Raw genomic sequence first — 22,982 nt, forward strand, 5'->3', positions numbered from 1 at the left:
ATAAAAAACAGACATTGGGCCGCTGAATGCGGTTGTGAGGCGCCCCTCCCCGCGGGCCTGTCGGGCCCTGACAGGATCCTGCAGCTGTGATGACGGCTGGCACAAACAGGCCGGCGTCAAAGGCTCAGGCGCGGTGACAGCTCCCACCCATCACGGAGCCTGACAGCCAGGCAGGCGGGGGGGGGGCGCCGACGGAGAAAGGTACGGGGACAGGAAGATTAAAGTCGCCCAATCCCTTTTGGGTTTTTTTTGTTATGAGTAGTGGGTAGCGACCGCTTGCTCATGCGCAGGCTTCATCTGTAGTCATGGTGGACCTTGGGCGCGCCCTGCTGGCCAAAGAATGTAATTACATTTTTTTTAATTCAATACACTGGCATATACAAAACAAAGACACTGCAACTAGTTAACAAACATATTTTTATTGGTTTGTCTTTGAACTCTGTATCTTTTTTTACAGATGGTTGCTACTTTCTCCTCAAGCAAGTCTTTTTGTTCAGTAGAACATGTCCGTAAGGAACAAGGGCACAATTTGCTTAACAGAACTGCATCAGACTGATGAACAATTTCTTCAAAGTTAAACGCACACTAACCTGTGCCAGAATTCACACAGAGCTTTGTAATGTTGACGTCTCGGGCAGGTAGTGCTCTCACGAAGACCCGACTCGACCCGCCCGCAGTACTACACGCACACAACGTCCTGCTGCTCAATGAGCATACACGGTCAAAACAGCCATGTTTCCCCGGGCTTAACATGTCAGAACCAAAAAAATAATAAACCCAGAACAGCGTGAGGTTCGCTTTTCAAAGCTTTTAGCACGGTACCAACACAGCGTTCAGTCAAAGCAAGGTTAACTTTCAACCCCTTACCTCGAGCGTGTAACGGCAGTAAGTTGGGAGATTACGGGCAAAGAATCTGCATTTATCCTTAGGAAGGGATCAAGAAGGTAATTTCTGCCTTGTACACACACAGAGGAAGAGGCAAAGGAATGTTTATTCCAGAGATTAAGAGAAGACTGAAAAACTGTTCCACTCTGCTTTAATTACTTTAATACAACTGGGTGTGTGCAACGAAATCCCCTCTGATGTTGCCTATAAATGCAGAGCAAATATTAATTACAATACATTAATATTAATTAAATGTGTTTAGAAATCTGCAAAGCAAGTATTTCAGTATTATCTCTGTGTCGTATATTGTTTGTGTCCACTGATGGCTAAAATTATGGACTAAATCACTGTAGTCCATTCATTATTAAGCCCATATCTCATATTATCATAGAACCATGGAAGAACTACAAAACCCAGTTCACCACATAAAACCTGCCATTTATAACCAAGGGAAACATAAGAGCCATTTTGTTTTAGTGAAGGACTTGCTCACGTTCAAAAACAATCCTCAACACAGTTCTTTATATTGTGCTGATATATACAATAACACTCTGATAAAACACATATACTTAACCAGTATGATGTACCCTGATTCACACACAAGCCAGTCAGTCACCAGACAGTGTTACTGCATTCATAGTCGTCATTTTGATGAAGGGTAAATGATGACCGTTCATATGATAAAATGTGCGAGTTCTACTACAGTCCAAGATGTTACATCTTAGTACAAATATTACTGCTATTTCCTAGTTTCACAAGCTTCTACGTCTTGTTTTCAAGTATTAAGAGTCTACTAGAGTCTAATTGAGGTTAGTGGGATCAGGGCATTGGTTACGGGGTCCTTAACACTTTGGCACTATGATAAAGAAAACAAAATGTGCCCAGTCTAACCTGCAATCCATAAAAATAAAAAAATACTGAACTTGTTTCTACAAAAGCATAACAAAATGCGCATGCGTCCTCTGTAGTTCGGAAAAGAATACTGGAGTAGCTCGTACAAAAGGGGCTACACGGATCTCCAACGTGGCCATGCAGACCTTATTAAGAAACGTAGGTACAAAAAACAGATCTGGCTGCAAGTGCAAATGTCTCGGACCACCTCGACGGTCAGTGTGCATGTGCGCGCGTGTGTGTGTGTGTGTGTGTCTTCCTCATTTGGAACTGTCCTCAACCTGAGTCTGCTCTTCCTCCTCCACCACTAAGATCTGCAGGTTGTGAATCTGCCCGTTGGTGTCCAACTGCAGCTCCTCGGCGGTGGCCTGCGCCTCCTCCAGCTGCCCGTGCACCTCCTCCGTGTCTTCCTGCACCACCATTTCATTCGATTCCTCCTCGTCGGCCTCCTTCAGAGTCATGCCGTCCTCCAGCGTCTCCCCCTGGAGCTGCAGCTCCACCACGCCCACCTCGTGCTCCCCCGGGGCGGGGTCGATCTCGATCACCGTGGCCGCGTGAGTCTGGCCTTCGTCCGCCTGCACCAGCACCGTCCCCGCCACCACCCCGCCGTCCTGGCCCGCGCCGGCCGCGCTCTGGGCCAGGTGCACCAGCTCCACGGGGCCCACCACCGCGCCCAGCTGGGCGGGCTCCGGCACCGCGGCCGAAGCCCCCAGCAGCGTGAGCCCCTGGGCGGGGTGCAGCGTGATGGTCTCCCCTTTGCCGTCCGCGCACGCCGCCACCCGGGCGAAGACCTGCGAGCCAGTCGGCAGGGCGTGCAGCGTGAGCGTGTTGGGCGCCTGGGCCAGGCTGGCCACGGTGAAGGGCTGGCCCACCGAGGACAGCGTGATGGGGGACAGCACGGTGAACTGGGACGGCTGCAGGGTCAGCGGCTGCACCGGCGCCGGGCTCAGCAGCGTGGCGGAGGCGGGCCGCTGGAGGCGGGGCCTCTTGGGGGCGCGCTTGGCCGGGGGAGGGGAGGGGAGGAGCAGGCTGCTGAGGGCCTGCGGCTGGGACAGCCAGCTCTGGGCCTGCTGCTTCTTCTGCTCCTCCAGCTGCTGCTCCAGACCTGCGCAAACACACACAACACAGGATGTAATCAAGATCCAAAAGTAGATCGGAGCATCTGCTGCAGAGTGATGAGTATGTAAGTGAAGTCTCCCTCTGTCAGTACTCACTGGTCAGAGTTTTGAGGACCTGCTTCTGTCCCGGGTCGGTCATTTGTCGGCGAACGCACAGGATGCGTTTGATGGAGTCCAGTAGGCCAAACACCTGGGCCAGGTTGCTCAGAACGGCCACTTCTGCACAAACACAGCACACCTTAACGTCAGCATCAAGACCTGCAGTCCCACTGGCACAGCAAGTGTGGCCAAGCTGGTTTTGTGTCTCTAAACACATGTTTTACTGCACATCGTTGGTCTTGGAACCTAAATCCTGCCTAAACTTGTCACTCTGTAACTCATTCTGTAACCGTCACTCTGTAACCGTATAACCTACAATGTAACTTTCCCATACGGCCCTGGATGGCATAGCTCGGGGGACCAGCTGTGTCGTATTTAACAGAAGGACGGGGATAGTGCCTGGTCCCCCCTGCACTCACCCGCGTCCTGCAGGCTGGCCTGGTCAGAGCGCAGCTGAACCCCTCTCAGCATCTCCAGCAGCTCGGTACGGATGTTGCTGACCACTTCTCCCATGAGGCCCACGTCGGCAATGCCCTTCCAGAAGTTCAGCGTGTCCTCTGAAGGACGAGACGAGTCGTGAGAACAATGTTTTGCGAACTCGCTCCAACAGACTCGGGATGTTGTGACGTTGGACGTGGAGCTCACCGGATATCTCTGGCGCCTCCTTCTTCTCTGCGGTTTCCACGGTAGCGGAGCTCCACTCCACAGAGGCAGACGCTTCCTCTGACTTCTCTTCTACCATGACAACCTCTCCCCCGTTACCCACGGCAACCTGCCCTGGAAATCACACAGGCACATCATGCGAAAACTGGGAACTGTGCACAAAAATTCTTTCCAAAATACCCAGACGGTTTTGGAGTTTACAAGCTACATGTGTTATTTGTGCGTTCCCAATTTGGAAAGTTTGAGCAATATGTGCAACAGCCTGTGAAGTGGACTTCCAAAAGGTGAATTCAGGGTGGCCATCTGTGTGTGTGTGTGTGTGTGTGTGTGTGTGTGTGTTGTGTTTACCCATTACTGTGTAACTGCGGGTCAGGGAGGTTACTCACCATTGGTGCACGTAGCCAGCTATCTTCTAAATATAGTCCAATGCGAGCTCATTGTGAGCAGTTGGTGTCCAATAAGAAGCCACAAACAATGTTTAAGTTGCGCTCGCGCGAGATTATGAACATGGCGTTTTATCATTGACGGCGGCGCATCACCAGTAAGTCACCTCTCTCTCTCGTTCAGCTGCGATTTCTAACGTTGTCTTTGGCTTAATTTAAATGCGTATACGTATAGCTTAGTCTGAGTTTAGCGTGTATACCGTTTCGCTGCTTTAACCGACGTTAGCACCGCTTAAGGACTGGTTTTGCTGTGTTTTCCAACTCAGTTGTGTTCTGCCACGCGTCTGCATGTTATCTGTTGCATCATGGGAGATGTAGTCCGCTCACTTTGCAGTTTAGCGCTTGATTTCTATTGAGTAAACGCAACTGTTTGACTACAATTATATTTATGGCTTTGTGTCTTTGATAAAACTGTTAAGTGTTTATATTAATCATTATTATTATTAATCACTATGCATTTACGGTTGAATATTGAAATTGGTTTACCAGGTAAATGTTAGGTCAGCTAGTTATTGCACTGTGCTAACCCTGCCAAGTATTTTCACTGTTTATATGTTACATTTATTGCATTTGTGCATTGTTTATATATTATTTTAACCCTGGGGTTAATTTAAATATCCTGCATTTTTATGAGCATGGCTGTATGGCCTTATTTATACCATGTTACTTATGTATACGGTTTTTTTGTACTTTTAGGTTTATGACCTAAGAGCTACCTAAATGCTGACTAAGAGCCAACTAAAGGCTGCCTAAAAGCTGTGGGAATAACCTGAAAATAAAGAAAATAAACAAATCCACAAAGAGTTATATCTGTCTGCCGTTTCGTCAATGCCCTTTCGGTGGGAAAACCGAACAGTCATAAACTGAGGTGCCTCAACGAAAGAAAAGAAGAAATCCTTCTAAAATAAATTTCGCCTCTAAAACGTCAAAACAAAGGAAAATGGATTCTGCCGTAATGAAAGATCTAAAGGGAAAACGGTCCTCTGCACAAGCTACATTCACCAGGAGAGCAAATAAGCTGTCTCTCACTGCTGACGTCTTGGAAAAAGGAGCTCTTGCTGATGAAATGCGTGCACTCAGTGCTGACTTTAACAGGATGCATGACACTGCGCTAGCCCTCTTGGAGGCTCTGGATGATGTGGATGACAGTGAAGAAGAGGCAAGAACCACGAACGCAAAAATCGAGCAATGTCTTGTTGTTTACAGTGACACCGTCCAGCTCACCAGAGAAACACTGTACAAGAAGTTTGCAAGACCTGAGATTCTGCTCTACATTGAAGGAACAGAGGGAAAATGCAAGGAAGTGGAAAATGCAAACGTTGCAGATATGCCAGAACATGAATTTGAAGCCCTACGTGATGGCTTTTTGGAAGGGCTACATGAATTGGAGCAGAAGGTCTTAGCATGGGAACGTCTCGTGTCTGACAAGGTCACTCAGCATAAGCAGGAAATTTATAACCTTAAAAGCAGAGCACGGGCCTGGGAACTGAACAGGAGAAAACTGAGCCGGATGCCCAAACCAGAACCTGTTGCAGTTGATGCACTGCAAACAGTCAACCAGCTTAGTGCCTCAGAGGCTTCTCTACCATCTAAAACTCCTACCATCTCAAAGCCACAGATCAGTCTGGAAAGAACGCGTCTGCCTGTTTTTTCAGGAGACATGACAGACTACTATCGTTGGAAAGCAGAGTGGGCGGAGTTGGAACAGCTAGGGAACCCGATGAGAACTGCTGGAGTCACACGTTTCCATCTGCTGGCAAGCTTGAGTGAAAAGGTGAGAAGAGACTTAGTTCTTTCCAGCTGTTCGACCCCAGATGAGATATTCAAGCGCCTTAACAATCGTTTTGGAAATAAAGCAAGGATAGTTCTCAAGATTGCTGAGGATATTGAAAGCCTACCTCCCGTGAAGGGAAATAACCCTAGGAAGGCAATTGAGTTAATTCAGGCCGTGGAGAGGGCCCTGAGCAATCTAGTCATCCTGGGAGAGGAGGACGTCTTGAAGAACAGGCTGGTCGCCCAATCACTAGAACGAAAGCTGCCCAGCTCCCTTAAGGAGAAGTGGATTGAGTATAAAGCAGAACCTCTGCATGGATTTAGTCCACAAACCCACTTCGACTGCCTGCTGCATTACCTTCAGAAGCAGGAGGCTGTGCTGGAGGAACTAGACCAGCTGGATGAAGGTCTCAAAGAGGCAACTCCCTATGCAAAATTGCCTGTGGTCAAAGTAGCTAAGAAGGCATATTCCAAAGCTACCTCGGGCCAGAGGGGGTCTCAGCCAAAGCCACAGGCGAATGCTTGCACCGCCTGTACTGACACAGCCCACGCTGGTAGGCTTTTTGCATGCATCACATTCCGAGGAATGGATCTTCAGAGCAAGAAAAGCCATCTAAACGCAAACAGGCTGTGCTCACAGTGCCTTGGTTCTCACTCGCAGAATGTGTGCAGTAACAAAAAGTTTGTCTGCACTAAAGCGGACTGTCGAGTTGAAGAGCTCCATCACTACCTGCTGTGCCCCAAGTCCATGCCGCTGCAAAGTGTCAGGAGAAGAGCAAATGGCAAAGGTCTTGGTCTCACCAGCCAGCAGGAGAAGCTCCTGGATAAAGTTTCCCCTGAGCTTAGAGAAGAATTTAGAGAGGCCTTCTCAAATAAGACTTCTGCTACAACCTGCACTGCTGGAAAAACACCAGTAGAGTATCCAGTAGTTATGATGCTTCTAGAAGTGACGAGTAATTCTGGTCAGCTTATTGGAACATTAATAGACCTCGCCTCCGACACCAATTACATCACCCATTGCGCCGCCCAGCGACTCGGATTGAATGGTGAGAGCATTCAACTGATGGTGCATGGTGTCGGAGGAATGACCAAGACAGTCAGAACCAAGAGGTACTTACTTCGCCTCAGAGTGAAGACCACCAAGGGAACGGTGGCAGAACACAAGGTGGTCTGCTATGGGTTGGAAAGCATTGCCGATGTCAGTCACCCTGTCACCCCGCAGCAGCTCCTGAAAATATTCCCAGATGTCGCTGCAGCAGAGCTGACCCGGCCTGAGACCATCGACCTGTTGATTAGTCACAGAGAGGGTCGGCTTGTCCCACAACCATTGAAGATGGAGGGTGATCTTATCCTCTGGGATGGACCACTTGGCAAAACAATAGGTGGTACCCACCCCGACCTCTTCGAGTCTGTGGACTTGACCCTCCACCAGTCTGAAACCCACTTTGCTCGAACCATGAGGACCTCTTCGAAACTTTACAGAGAAGTTCTTGTGAGCTCAGGTGGGGACCTGCGACAGATGGTTCATAGCAACTCCACTGCCACAAACAAAGAAGTCCTTAAATGGTTTAAATGGGACAGTATCGGGGCAGCTTGCAACCCAAAATGTGGAAGCTGCAAGTGCGGAAAATGTTCCCCGGGTGGCCAAGAAATGACCCTAGGAGAAGAAAGGGACCTGGAAAAAATTAAGGACTGTCTCTCATATGTCCTGACAGACAAGCACAGTGATGCTCCTCATTGGGATACAGCTTACCCTTGGAAAGTCAACCCAGCCATTTTGCCAAATAACCGCCAAGCAGTGGAAGCAACCTTTCGAAACACTGAAGCTCGGCTGGCAAAAGAACCACTGTGGGAGGCAGCATATAGGGAACAGATTCATGATATGGTGGCAAGAGGAGCCGCTGTCAAGTTCACAAAAGAACAGCTTAAAGACTGGAATGGTCCGGTGTGGTATATTAGCCACCTGGTTGCTCCCAATCCTCACTCCAGCTCCACGCCAGTGAGAATCGTCTGGAATAGTAGCCAGGAGTTCAAAGGGTTGAGCTTAAACAATCTACTTCATAAAGGTCCTGACGTTCTTAACCCCATCCGAGGTGTCCTCCTTAGATTCAGAAGTGGATTATACGCAGCCCTTGGCGATGTCAGGAAAATGTATAATTCTGTGTGGCTTAAAGATGAAGAAGTACATCTCCACCGATTCCTTTGGAGGGATGACCCCAAAGAAGAAATTAGCGAGTTTGCTGTGGTCAGGGTCAACATTGGGGATAAACCTGCTGGTTGCATCGCCCAAGTAGCTATGAGGGAGACTGCTAACCTGCCCCAGTTTACATCTATGACTGCAGAGCGCCGCATCGTGACAGAGGACTGCTATGTCGATGATATATTGACCTCCCACAATGACGCTCAAGCTCTAACCCAGATGACTGAAGGAGTCGAAAAGATCCTAAAAGCAGGTGGCTTCTCACTTAAACCTTGGGTGCTAAATGGCCAAAGTGGGAGGAGTGAAGAACCTAACAGTCTCAGTACTGAAGCAACAGTGCCTAAGACTCTGATACTTCCAAATCAAATGCGAGACGAAGAAAACAAAGCACTTGGTCTAGGTTACGAGCTAGAAACTGACAAACTCCGCCTGTTGACATCAGTGAACTTCTCGAGGCGGCGAGGTAAGATGAGAATTGGGTTGAACCTACGAGAGGAAGAGGTCAGGGCAAACACTCCTGACCCTCTCACTCGCCGAATGCTACTAAGCCAAATTGCAGGGTTTTATGACCCTATTGGCCTAGCCTCACCCGTCAAGCAAAAGGGTGTGATACTAGTGAGGGAGTCCTTTCAGGAAGCAGGAAAGGATCGTCCTGTCAGAGATACCTGGGACGACCCCCTCTCACCGCATCTCCGCGAGGCTGCAATAACGCTCTTCGAGCAGTACGTACGACTCGGCAAAGTAAGATTCTCCAGAAGTCTTACTCCCCCTGGAGCCACAGGCCACCCTATGGGTGTCACCTTCTCAGACGGTAGTGAAGCTTCATATGGAGCAGTGCTGTACCTCCGCTGGGAGACTGCAGGTGGAGTTATTGTCAGACTCGTCGAGTCTAAAGCTAAACTAACCCCACTAGATCAAAAGGGTGATGCCATCAAAGCAGAGCTGTGTGGAGCTGTCTTCGCAACGCGTCTGAGGTCCTTCTTCGAAAAGCACTGTTACATTCAAGTCGACAAGTGGGTCCACATAGTTGATAGCCAGACCATTCTTGGAGCCATCCAGAAGGATAGCTATGGCTACCAGTCTTTCTTCGCCAATCGGGTAGGGGAAATCCAAATGGCCGGGCCCGTCGACAGTTGGAGATGGGTCGAAGGGAAAGTAAATATTGCTGACCTCATCACGAGGGGAGCACCCCCTGAAGATCTTGCTGAAGGATCAGCTTGGCAGGAAGGCCCTGCATTCCTCAAACTCCCTTTTGAAAATTGGCCCGTGAAAACGGCCGGAGAGGTTCTCTCCTCTGTCACCGGAGATGTTGCAGCACTTCAAAGGAAGGCGTTCTCTTCAACAGTCACGTCAGTTGCAGTTCAGTTCAGGAAATGGTCAGCCCAGAGCATCATTGCTCTTGTGGATCTGGTTGAGCCTAAGCGATTCAGCTCTCTGTCATGCCTATGTGGGGCTGTCGGCTGGCTGAAGAGAGCAGTAGACACCTGGCTGAGCAGACGCGCCTTGACCCCTAAAGCCTTAAAGTGGGAGGGAAAAACTTACCTCTCAGCAGAAGAAAGGGCTGTTGCTTTTAACTTTTTGGCCCTTGAGGCCCAGCACGGCGTCACGTTCCGAGACTCGATGCTTGATCGCCTAGTCGTTCAAAGAGAGCCAACCATAGGCCTTCTTGTCTGTGGAGGGAGAGTCCAGTGTTTGGACGAAGATAAAGTCGTCGTTCCATTGATCCCATTCCGTTCAAGGCTTGCATCTCTATTAGTCAAAGAAGCCCATGAAGAAAATCATGAAGGTATCGCTCCAACTCTCCTTCGAACACGGAAAAAGGCCTGGATTACGCAGGGACGAAAACTCGTCAAAAAGATGCTAAATAATTGCATCACCTGTGCAAAGCAAAGAGCCAAACTATGCCAGCAGGTCATGAGCGACCTACCCCCTGAACGCACCCAGAGAGCTTGCCCCTTTGAGTTCACCACACTTGACCTCTTTGGTCCTTTTGAGGTTAAGGATAGTGTAAAAAGAAGGACGTCAAAGAAAGTGTGGGGAATCGTTTACTGCTGTATGGCCTCCAGGGCAGTCCATGCGGACCTTACCGATGACCAGTCAGCAGAGAGCTTCCTTTTGGCATACACTCGCTTTGTCGCCCTAAGGGGGCATCCAAGGAAACTGTGGTCCGATCGGGGGACGAACTTCGTCGGCGCCAAACCAGCCCTGCAGCAGTTCTACAAGCATCTGGATTGCCTGCAGACCTTATCCATGGAAAATGTGGCTGCAAAACATGGAACCGAGTGGAAGTGGGAGTTCCACCCGGCAGATGCACCACACAGGAATGGAGCTGCAGAGGCTGCTGTGAAGCTTCTTAAGAGGGCGCTCACAAACCTCGGCGGGATCACAGGTTCCCTCACATGGGGAGAACTACAGACACTCCTTTACCAGGCTGCCAACTTAACCAACGAACGGCCAATCGATGCCAGAGCTCAAGAGCAGGAGAATTCCATCGAGTACTTGACACCAAACTCCCTCATCCTGGGTAGGGCTTCGATGGTGGGAGACACGTCTGGCCTCACCCTAGAGACCCATTCTTGGCGCCGGTTGCGAGCTATCCAAATCGGGGTGGATCGCTTCTGGGCCAAATGGAGGGAGCTTGCTGGGCCAAACCTCTTCGTTCGTCAAAAGTGGCACCGGTCGGAGAGAAATGTCAGAGTCGGCGATCTCGTCTGGGTAGCTGACCCAAATGCCCTCAGAGGTCAGTTTCGCCTGGGCAGAGTTCTGAATGTGTACCCTGACGGCAAGGGGATTGTCCGGGATGCTGACATTGCGACTTGTACAGGCAGTCTTGCTTCTCAGTCAGGCTGCCGCAAGAAAAGCAGCTCTCCTAAACCCTATGTAATAATCAAGAGGGACGTAAGAAGGCTCGTGGTCCTTCTTCCTGTGGAAGATCAAATTCCTCCGACGATTTGACTCCTTTTTCCTTACAAGTGTTTGTGGTGTACGCCGAACGCTGCCACTATACTCCGAAAAAAAAAAAAGAAAAAGTGTGTTTTAAAGTGTGACCTCATTGAATCTTGCGATCATTCAGTCAAGTGGGAGGTGTTGTGTTTACCCATTACTGTGTAACTGCGGGTCAGGGAGGTTACTCACCATTGGTGCACGTAGCCAGCTATCTTCTAAATATAGTCCAATGCGAGCTCATTGTGAGCAGTTGGTGTCCAATAAGAAGCCACAAACAATGTTTAAGTTGCGCTCGCGCGAGATTATGAACATGGCGTTTTATCATTGACGGCGGCGCATCACCAGTAAGTCACCTCTCTCTCTCGTTCAGCTGCGATTTCTAACGTTGTCTTTGGCTTAATTTAAATGCGTATACGTATAGCTTAGTCTGAGTTTAGCGTGTATACCGTTTCGCTGCTTTAACCGACGTTAGCACCGCTTAAGGACTGGTTTTGCTGTGTTTTCCAACTCAGTTGTGTTCTGCCACGCGTCTGCATGTTATCTGTTGCATCATGGGAGATGTAGTCCGCTCACTTTGCAGTTTAGCGCTTGATTTCTATTGAGTAAACGCAACTGTTTGACTACAATTATATTTATGGCTTTGTGTCTTTGATAAAACTGTTAAGTGTTTATATTAATCATTATTATTATTAATCACTATGCATTTACGGTTGAATATTGAAATTGGTTTACCAGGTAAATGTTAGGTCAGCTAGTTATTGCACTGTGCTAACCCTGCCAAGTATTTTCACTGTTTATATGTTACATTTATTGCATTTGTGCATTGTTTATATATTATTTTAACCCTGGGGTTATATATGTTATAACCTTAAAAGTAGAGCACGGGCCTGGGAACTGAACAGGAGAAAACTGAGCCGGATGCCCAAACCAGAACCTGTTGCAGTTGATGCACTGCAAACAGTCAACCAGCTTAGTGCCTCAGAGGCTTCTCTACCATCTAAAACTCCTACCATCTCAAAGCCACAGATCAGTCTGGAAAGAACGCGTCTGCCTGTTTTTTCAGGAGACATGACAGACTACTATCGTTGGAAAGCAGAGTGGGCGGAGTTGGAACAGCTAGGGAACCCGATGAGAACTGCTGGAGTCACACGTTTCCATCTGCTGGCAAGCTTGAGTGAAAAGGTGAGAAGAGACTTAGTTCTTTCCAGCTGTTCGACCCCAGATGAGATATTCAAGCGCCTTAACAATCGTTTTGGAAATAAAGCAAGGATAGTTCTCAAGATTGCTGAGGATATTGAAAGCCTACCTCCCGTGAAGGGAAATAACCCTAGGAAGGCAATTGAGTTAATCCAGGCCGTGGAGAGGGCCCTGAGCAATCTAGTCATCCTGGGAGAGGAGGACGTCTTGAAGAACAGGCTGGTCGCCCAATCACTAGAACGAAAGCTGCCCAGCTCCCTTAAGGAGAAGTGGATTGAGTATAAAGCAGAACCTCTGCATGGATTTAGTCCACAAACCCACTTCGACTGCCTGCTGCATTACCTTCAGAAGCAGGAGGCTGTGCTGGAGGAACTAGACCAGCTGGATGAAGGTCTCAAAGAGGCAACTCCCTATGCAAAATCGCCTGTGGTCAAAGTAGCTAAGAAGGCATATTCCAAAGCTACCTCGGGCCAGAGGGGGTCCCAGCCAAAGCCACAGGCGAATGCTTGCACCGCCTGTACTGACACAGCCCACGCTGGTAGGCTTTTTGCATGCATCACATTCCGAGGAATGGATCTTCAGAGCAAGAAAAGCCATCTCAACGCAAACAGGCTGTGTTCACAGTGCCTTGGTTCTCACTCGCAGAATGTGTGCAGTAACAAAAAGTTTGTCTGCACTAAAGCGGACTGTCGAGTTGAAGAGCTCCATCACTACCTGCTGTGCCCCAAGTCCATGCCGCTGCAAAGTGTCAGGAGAAGAGCAAATGGCAAAGGTCTTGGTCTCACCAGCCAGCAGGAGAAGCTCCTGGATAAAGTTTCCCCTGAGCTTAGAGAAGAATTTAGAGAGGCCTTCTCAAATAAGACTTCTGCTACAACCTGCACTGCTGGAAAAACACCAGTAGAGTATCCAGTAGTTATGATGCTTCTAGAAGTGACGAGTAATTCTGGTCAGCTTATTGGAACATTAATAGACCTCGCCTCCGACACCAATTACATCACCCATTGCGCCGCCCAGCGACTCGGATTGAATGGTGAGAGCATTCAACTGATGGTGCATGGTGTCGGAGGAATGACCAAGACAGTCAGAACCAAGAGGTACTTACTTCGCCTCAGAGTGAAGACCACCAAGGGAACGGTGGCAGAACACAAGGTGGTCTGCTATGGGTTGGAAAGCATTGCCGATGTCAGTCACCCTGTCACCCCGCAGCAGCTCCTGAAAATATTCCCAGATGTCGCTGCAGCAGAGCTGACCCGGCCTGAGACCATCGACCTGTTGATTAGTCACAGAGAGGGTCGGCTTGTCCCACAACCATTGAAGATGGAGGGTGATCTTATCCTCTGGGATGGACCACTTGGCAAAACAATAGGTGGTACCCACCCCGACCTCTTCGAGTCTGTGGACTTGACCCTCCACCAGTCTGAAACCCACTTTGCTCGAACCATGAGGACCTCTTCGAAACTTTACAGAGAAGTTCTTGTGAGCTCAGGTGGGGACCTGCGACAGATGGTTCATAGCAACTCCACTGCCACAAACAAAGAAGTCCTTAAATGGTTTAAATGGGACAGTATCGGGGCAGCTTGCAACCCAAAATGTGGAAGCTGCAAGTGCGGAAAATGTTCCCCGGGTGGCCAAGAAATGACCCTAGGAGAAGAAAGGGACCTGGAAAAAATTAAGGACTGTCTCTCATATGTCCTGACAGACAAGCACAGTGATGCTCCTCATTGGGATACAGCTTACCCTTGGAAAGTCAACCCAGCCATTTTGCCAAATAACCGCCAAGCAGTGGAAGCAACCTTTCGAAACACTGAAGCTCGGCTGGCAAAAGAACCACTGTGGGAGGCAGCATATAGGGAACAGATTCATGATATGGTGGCAAGAGGAGCCGCTGTCAAGTTCACAAAAGAACAGCTTAAAGACTGGAATGGTCCGGTGTGGTATATTAGCCACCTGGTTGCTCCCAATCCTCACTCCAGCTCCACGCCAGTGAGAATCGTCTGGAATAGTAGCCAGGAGTTCAAAGGGTTGAGCTTAAACAATCTACTTCATAAAGGTCCTGACGTTCTTAACCCCATCCGAGGTGTCCTCCTTAGATTCAGAAGTGGATTATACGCAGCCCTTGGCGATGTCAGGAAAATGTATAATTCTGTGTGGCTTAAAGATGAAGAAGTACATCTCCACCGATTCCTTTGGAGGGATGACCCCAAAGAAGAAATTAGCGAGTTTGCTGTGGTCAGGGTCAACATTGGGGATAAACCTGCTGGTTGCATCGCCCAAGTAGCTATGAGGGAGACTGCTAACCTGCCCCAGTTTACATCTATGACTGCAGAGCGCCGCATCGTGACAGAGGACTGCTATGTCGATGATATATTGACCTCCCACAATGACGCTCAAGCTCTAACCCAGATGACTGAAGGAGTCGAAAAGATCCTAAAAGCAGGTGGCTTCTCACTTAAACCTTGGGTGCTAAATGGCCAAAGTGGGAGGAGTGAAGAACCTAACAGTCTCAGTACTGAAGCAACAGTGCCTAAGACTCTGATACTTCCAAATCAAATGCGAGACGAAGAAAACAAAGCACTTGGTCTAGGTTACGAGCTAGAAACTGACAAACTCCGCCTGTTGACATCAGTGAACTTCTCGAGGCGGCGAGGTAAGATGAGAATTGGGTTGAACCTACGAGAGGAAGAGGTCAGGGCAAACACTCCTGACCCTCTCACTCGCCGAATGCTGCTAAGCCAAATTGCAGGGTTTTATGACCCTATTGGCCTAGCCTCACCCGTCAAGCAAAAGGGTGTGATACTAGTGAGGGAGTCCTTTCAGGAAGCAGGAAAGGATCGTCCTGTCAGAGATACCTGGGACGACCCCCTCTCACCGCATCTCCGCGAGGCTGCAATAACGCTCTTCGAGCAGTACGTACGACTCGGCAAAGTAAGATTCTCCAGAAGTCTTACTCCCCCTGGAGCCACAGGCCACCCTATGGGTGTCACCTTCTCAGACGGTAGTGAAGCTTCATATGGAGCAGTGCTGTACCTCCGCTGGGAGACTGCAGGTGGAGTTATTGTCAGACTCGTCGAGTCTAAAGCTAAACTAACCCCACTAGATCAAAAGGGTGATGCCATCAAAGCAGAGCTGTGTGGAGCTGTCTTCGCAACGCGTCTGAGGTCCTACTTCGAAAAGCACTGTTACATTCAAGTCGACAAGTGGGTCCACATAGTTGATAGCCAGACCATTCTTGGAGCCATCCAGAAGGATAGCTATGGCTACCAGTCTTTCTTCGCCAATCGGGTAGGGGAAATCCAAATGGCCGGGCCCGTCGACAGTTGGAGATGGGTCGAAGGGAAAGTAAATATTGCTGACCTCATCACGAGGGGAGCACCCCCTGAAGATCTTGCTGAAGGATCAGCTTGGCAGGAAGGCCCTGCATTCCTCAAACTCCCTTTTGAAAATTGGCCCGTGAAAACGGCCGGAGAGGTTCTCTCCTCTGTCACCGGAGATGTTGCAGCACTTCAAAGGAAGGCGTTCTCTTCAACAGTCACGTCAGTTGCAGTTCAGTTCAGGAAATGGTCAGCCCAGAGCATCATTGCTCTTGTGGATCTGGTTGAGCCTAAGCGATTCAGCTCTCTGTCACGCCTATGTGGGGCTGTCGGCTGGCTGAAGAGAGCAGTAGACACCTGGCTGAGCAGACGCGCCTTGACCCCTAAAGCCTTAAAGTGGGAGGGAAAAACTTACCTCTCAGCAGAAGAAAGGGCTGTTGCTTTTAACTTCTTGGCCCTTGAGGCCCAGCACGGCGTCACGTTCCGAGACTCGATGCTTGATCGCCTAGTCGTTCAAAGAGAGCCAACCTTAGGCCTTCTTGTCTGTGGAGGGAGAGTCCAGTGTTTGGGCGAAGATAAAGTCGTCGTTCCATTGATCCCATTCCGTTCAAGGCTTGCATCTCTATTAGTCAAAGAAGCCCATGAAGAAAATCATGAAGGTATCGCTCCAACTCTCCTTCGAACACGGAAAAAGGCCTGGATTACGCAGGGACGAAAACTCGTCAAAAAGATGCTAAATAATTGCATCACCTGTGCAAAGCAAAGAGCCAAACTATGCCAGCAGGTCATGAGCGACCTACCCCCTGAACGCACCCAGAGAGCTTGCCCCTTTGAGTTCACCACACTTGACCTCTTTGGTCCTTTTGAGGTTAAGGGTGGTGAACTCAAAGGGTTGAGCTTAAACAATCTACTTCATAAAGGTCCTGACGTTCTTAACCCCATCCGAGGTGTCCTCCTTAGATTCAGAAGTGGATTATACGCAGCCCTTGGCGATGTCAGGAAAATGTATAATTCTGTGTGGCTTAAAGATGAAGAAGTACATCTCCACCGATTCCTTTGGAGGGATGACCCCAAAGAAGAAATTAGTGAGTTTGCTGTGGTCAGGGTCAACATTGGGGATAAACCTGCTGGTTGCATCGCCCAAGTAGCTATGAGGGAGACTGCTAACCTGCCCCAGTTTACATCTATGACTGCAGAGCGCCGCATCGTGACAGAGGACTGCTATGTCGATGATATATTGACCTCCCACAATGACGCCCAAGCTCTAACCCAGATGACTGAAGGAGTCGAAAAGATCCTAAAAGCAGGTGGCTTCTCACTTAAACCTTGGGTGCTAAATGGCCAAAGTGGGAGGAGGGAAGAACCTAACAGTCTCAGTACTGAAGCAACAGTGCCTAAGACTCTGATACTTCCAAATCAAATGCGAGACGAAGAAAACAAAGCACTTGGTCTAGGTTACGAGCTAAACATAGTATTTTACTGAAACCAACATTGCCTCACATGAACACGATGACTGGAAAGAGTAGAATTCTTCCTTTTTTAAAAATGGTTGAATATAATGTAAACACTTTAAATGGTGCTTTGCTGTTGGCACACTAGCGTAGCACGGTCACTCTCAGCTAGCAGGTGAGCAGTACATTGCGAGTCGCTGGGCGGCGCAATGGGTGATGTAATTGGTGTCGGAGGCGAGGTCTATTAATGTTCCAATAAGCTGACCAGAATTACTCGTCACTTCTAGAAGCATCATAACTACTGGATACTCTACTGGTGTTTTTCCAGCAGTGCAGGTTGTAGCAGAAGTCTTATTTGAGAAGGCCTCTCTAAATTCTTCTCTAAGCTCAGGGGAAACTTTATCCAGGAGCTTCTCCTGCTGGCTGGTGAGACCAAGACCTTTGCCATTTGCTCTTCTCCTGACACTTTGCAGCGGCATGGACTTGGGGCACAGCAGGTAGTGATGGAGCTCTTCAACTCGACAGTCCGCTTTAGTGCAGACAAACTTTTTGTTACTGCACACATTCTGCGAGTGAGAACCAAGGCACTGTGAGCACAGCCTGTTTGCGTTTAGATGGCTTTTCTTGCTCTGAAGATCCATTCCTCGGAATGTGATGCATGCAAAAAGCCTACCAGCGTGGGCTGTGTCAGTACAGGCGGTGCAAGCATTCGCCTGTGGCTTTGGCTGAGACCCCCTCTGGCCCGAGGTAGCTTTGGAATATGCCTTCTTAGCTACTTTGACCACAGGCAATTTTGCATAGGGAGTTGCCTCTTTGAGACCTTCATCCAGCTGGTCTAGTTCCTCCAGCACAGCCTCCTGCTTCTGAAGGTAATGCAGCAGGCAGTCGAAGTGGGTTTGTGGACTAAATCCATGCAGAGGTTCTGCTTTATACTCAATCCACTTCTCCTTAAGGGAGCTGGGCAGCTTTCGTTCTAGTGATTGGGCGACCAGCCTGTTCTTCAAGACGTCCTCCTCTCCCAGGATGACTAGATTGCTCAGGGCCCTCTCCACGGCCTGAATTAACTCAATTGCCTTCCTAGGGTTATTTCCCTTCACGGGAGGTAGGCTTTCAATATCCTCAGCAATCTTGAGAACTATCCTTGCTTTATTTCCAAAACGATTGTTAAGGCGCTTGAATATCTCATCTGGGGTCGAACAGCTGGAAAGAACTAAGTCTCTTCTCACCTTTTCACTCAAGCTTGCCAGCAGATGGAAACGTGTGACTCCAGCAGTTCTCATCGGGTTCCCTAGCTGTTCCAACTCCGCCCACTCTGCTTTCCAACGATAGTAGTCTGTCATGTCTCCTGAAAAAACAGGCAGACGCGTTCTTTCCAGACTGATCTGTGGCTTTGAGATGGTAGGAGTTTTAGATGGTAGAGAAGCCTCTGAGGCACTAAGCTGGTTGACTGTTTGCAGTGCATCAACTGCAACAGGTTCTGGTTTGGGCATCCGGCTCAGTTTTCTCCTGTTCAGTTCCCAGGCCCGTGCTCTGCTTTTAAGGTTATAAATTTCCTGCTTATGCTGAGTGACCTTGTCAGACACGAGACGTTCCCATGCTAAGACCTTCTGCTCCAATTCATGTAGCCCTTCCAAAAAGCCATCACGTAGGGCTTCAAATTCATGTTCTGGCATATCTGCAACGTTTGCATTTTCCACTTCCTTGCATTTTCCCTCTGTTCCTTCAATGTAGAGCAGAATCTCAGGTCTTGCAAAAATCGACATCCGGTGTGTGTGTGTGTGTGTGTGCGTGCGTGCGTGCGTGCGTGTGCATGTGCGTGTGCGCGTGCATGTGTGCGAGACTCACCATGGACAGAGGAGGGGGTAGTGAGCAGGCTGCTGTCGGGTGGGAAGCGTGTGTTGTTGATCAGAAGGTCGAACTTGGTGCTGCGGCAGGTGTTGGTGCACAGCGTGCTGTGCTGGTAAAAGTCCAGCTGCCCTGAGTCCATCATCTTCCTACACGCAGGGAGAGGACGCAAATACAAGCCACGCCAGAGCACTTGTCCTCTTAACAAGATCTACACGTCCTGGCCCACTGATGCCTCAACATCACCCCTATGTGGACACCAGCTGTCACGGTTGGGGGTACACCAACACAACACTACATTATACCTTAACACAATGTGTAACGACATCTTAAAAGTGGAAATCAGAGATTCGTTACACAGTCAACAACGATTTGGCCTAAAATTTCCCACTTCTGGTTATGTGCCAGTGTGAATGTTTAAAAAGCCTTTCATGGTCATTCGTGGGGTTCTGTGTTTTTCTCCGCCCACAACCCCATTTACCTCAGCATGACGCCGCCCATTCTGATGGCACGCTTCCAGTCTTTTAGAGTGGCTTTCCCGGACATATGAACAAACTGCTTAGGACTGATTAACTGGTCCTCATACTGGCAAGAGAGAAAGAGGGACAGAGGGAGAGACACTCAAACAGCTAGCAAGCAATTAGGAGATTAGGTCCTGAAATTACTGTTTTTTTTCCGCATAATAGGGCTACCAGCAGAAGTCAGACACAGACAGCCTTAAGGGCTGTTCATGGGAATTGGATTGCATACTGCCATTGCACTGATCTCAGGACGCCGGCGGGATAGTAGCATCTCATTCCAGAAGGTTCTGGAGCAGCAGCACTTGTCGTTAGTCTCGACGCGAGTGATCCACAATCATAATGCGTTTCTCCACGAGAAGCACAGGCTCACTAATCTGTTTTCTGAAAGTCTTTTTAGACCGTTCAAAGACGCTTACCTTGACACATTTGACGTTGATACCGGGACAGACGAATTTCTTAAACAGGAGTATTGCTTTACTCTCCCCACATGTAATGGGATACCCCAGCTCCACGTCCTCCCCGGCCACTAGAGCCTCGTCTGCATCGCATGTCCACAAACACAGATATGTCCATAACTACATGTACACACGCTATCACATATATAATAGAAGGGATACCTGCACAATCACCACAAGAGAAAGAACAGACAGCTAGTGCTTACAAGTCAGTTAAATTCCAAAAATGTTAAGTAAATAAGGACTGGGGTTTTTTTTGTTTGTTTGTTTTAGTCTCGGTATACTGTAATGTTTTCGTCAGTTAAAGTTCTTTTCTAAAGCCGGTTCTCAGTCGTTCCAGTGTGACACCACGTTGTCCTACCTTGTTCGTCCACTGTGACGACTGTGGCGCCTGCCTCCTCCGTGATCCTGCACACACAGGGATCCATTCAGAAGACCCTCCATGTGTAACCAACACCCCGTGACACCGTGCTCCACTAATGCATAAAACATGCTTACAAAATATCACGTCAAGTGCATTTTCTTTACAACCCATACAAAATATCACATTTTCCAGGTAATGTTTGGGATAATGTTTACGTCTCTTAAAACCTGTAGTTAGTCTACTGTTACGTTACAATGTGGCCTTTGGTAAGAGAATGCTAGTATAAGAGAATAATTCAAGTATGATTATAGTTTGCATTACAAAACCTGTGCTTCACACATACACACTTCTTATCCATACCAAGATTATGCAACCACATGAACCGGATGACCTTTCCTCACTGGAGCTGTGAACTGAGCCATCCTGCTGTGGTAGAGCTGCTGTGGTTGGCCTGCTGTGGTAGTGCTGTTGTGGTTGGCCTGCTGTGGTAGTGCTGTTGTGGTTGGCCTGCTGTGGTAGTGCTCTTGTGGTTGGCCTGCTGTGGTAGTGCTCTTGTGGTTGGCCTGCTGTGGTAGTGCTGTTGTGGTTGGCCTGCTGTGGTAGTGCTATTGTGGTTGGCCTGCTGTGGTAGTGCTGTTGTGGTTGGCCTGCTGTGGTAGTGCTGTTGTGGTTGGCCTGCTGTGGTAGTGCTGCTGTGGTTGGCCTGCTGTGGTAGTGCTCTTGTGGTTGGCCTGCTGTGGTAGTGCTGTTGTGGTTGGCCTGCTGTGGTAGTGCTCTTGTGGTTGGCCTGCTGTGGTAGTGCTCTTGTGGTTGGCCTGCTGTAGTTGGCCTGCTGTGGTTACTCTATTGTGATTGCCCTGCTGTGCTTGCCTTGTTGGGTTTGCCCTGCTGTGGTAATGTGGTATGTGTTAATCTGCGTGGTCCTGAACCCAAACCACCTTCAACTACTTTGTGAACTCCAAACTTGGATTTTCTTTATGTTCTGAACATCGATTTGCCAAGAAAGGTCAGACACAATCAGTAATCCCTTTACATATAACTGACTTGTAACCCTGGTCCCTGAATAATCTCAGATATATCCAATGTACGTGAAGCAGATTTCCGTGACGTTCCTTTGCAACCTCTATCATAAGGGCGCTGCGCTAGTAAATGTTGACTGAAGTTAACACAATAATAATGCAGCATCGCAGGTTGCCACGGTGCTTTTGTGAGGTCACCCTTGACATCACGGTTAACGGGGTCCTGGTTAGGTGTCTGGAGTGATCTCACCCACCCTGATGTAATAGGCTGTAGCTGCAGGATGACCTGGGTCTTGCTGCCCTCATTACCGTCAGCTTCCTCTTCTTCTTCAGTGGTCTTCACCACCACCACGTCCTCCATGGACACGGTCACCTCTGTCTCTGCCATGCCCCACTCCCGCTGACCACTGGGTAGAAGTAAAGAGATGAATCACTAAAGAGTTGTCCTCTCTTTAGTGCTCAAAAACAAACACTCATTTTGAGATGGTTTAAGGGAGTCAAACCTATCAGGCATCAGACTGAATAATTTCACTGGGCCACAAGACTAGATGCCAGCATCTGTTATAAGTGCTGTTACAAACATACCGGCTTCAGACAAAACAACTGAAAAACAGAAGCAAAGAAAAGGCAGCAATTGTTTTCTGGCAAAGGTTTAAGTTTAAGTAAATATTTTTATCAATTAAAAGTATAGAACTTCATGCTCTTATGTGTAAACCAAAAAGAGAATGTGTTTAAAACTGTATGGCTTATAACGGCTTATAATGAGAGCAGAGCGATTCAGAGCCCTGTCCTAAAGGTCCGGGTCCAACTGATCTTCCGCTCTGCCTTTATCTGGGAATCAGGTGTGACTACAAAGTGACCAACAAGTCACATTAATCATTTAATGACCTATGAGGCGCTGCGAAATTCAGACATGGATTTTAATTGGAGGTCCAGCCTGGAGTTTTATATTGCTAGTGAATTAGACCTACTTAGTAGGCAACATCAGCGACAATTGAATTCATACACGTGGATGTAGAACACTACATTATATATTACATATATATTATATATACATATTACATTATATCTATTATATGTGTGTCTATGTATGTATATATATATAACACACACACACACACACACACACACACACACACACACACACACACACACAATGCATTTAGGCCAAGAAGATCCGCTGCAATGGGGATGAAAGGTGATTTAAGTGACTTTGAACGTGGCATGGTTGTTGGTGCCAGACGGGCTAGTCTGAGTATTTAAAAAAACTGCTGATCTACTGAGATTTTCACGCACAGCCATCTCTAGGGTTTACAGAGAATGGTCCGAAAAAGAGAAAATATCCAGTGAGCAGCAGTTCTGTGGGCGCAAATGCCTTGTTGATGCCAGAGGTCAGAGGAGAATGGCCAGACTGTTTTGAGCTGATAGAACAGCAACAGTAACTCAAATAACTAGTTGTTACAACCGAGGCATGCCGAGCCAAACATTGCCTGTTCTGATGAGTCTCGATTTCTGTGCAACGGTAGGGTCAGAATTTGGCCTCAACAACATGGATCCACGGTCCTTGTATCAACGGTTCAGGCTGGTGGTGGTGGTGCAATGGTGTGGGGGATATTTTCCTGGGACACTTTGGGCCCATAAGTACCAACCGAGCATAATGTCAATGCCACAGTGAGTATTGTTGCTGACCATGTCCATCCCTTTATGACCACAGTGTCCGCATCTTCTGTTGGCTACTTCCAGCAGGATAACGTTCCATGTCAAAAAGCGTGAATCATCTCAGACTGGGTTCTTGAACACA

At 48.4% G+C, this 22,982-nt stretch overlaps 1 protein-coding gene across 1 annotated transcript; it reads right to left on the reverse strand.

Annotated features, from left to right (window-relative positions):
• Positions 1–408: 408 nt before the first annotated feature.
• On the reverse strand, positions 409–22,152 carry gmeb1 (glucocorticoid modulatory element binding protein 1). Its single transcript, XM_077009738.1, has 10 exons — positions 21,685–22,152; positions 21,436–21,588; positions 20,160–20,206; positions 19,760–19,881; positions 19,304–19,407; positions 18,823–18,971; positions 3,639–3,770; positions 3,413–3,550; positions 2,991–3,113; positions 409–2,881 (listed from the first exon to the last, which is right to left on the reverse strand). Exons 1-10 carry the CDS (start codon positions 21,693–21,695, stop codon positions 2,037–2,039), a joined length of 1,824 nt encoding a protein of 607 aa, XP_076865853.1. The 5' UTR covers positions 21,696–22,152; the 3' UTR covers positions 409–2,036.
• Positions 22,153–22,982: the final 830 nt, after the last annotated feature.

The sequence above is a fragment of the Brachyhypopomus gauderio genome, chromosome 6 (genome assembly GCF_052324685.1).
Source record: "Brachyhypopomus gauderio isolate BG-103 chromosome 6, BGAUD_0.2, whole genome shotgun sequence".
In the NCBI taxonomy this organism is placed as follows: domain Eukaryota; kingdom Metazoa; phylum Chordata; class Actinopteri; order Gymnotiformes; family Hypopomidae; genus Brachyhypopomus; species Brachyhypopomus gauderio.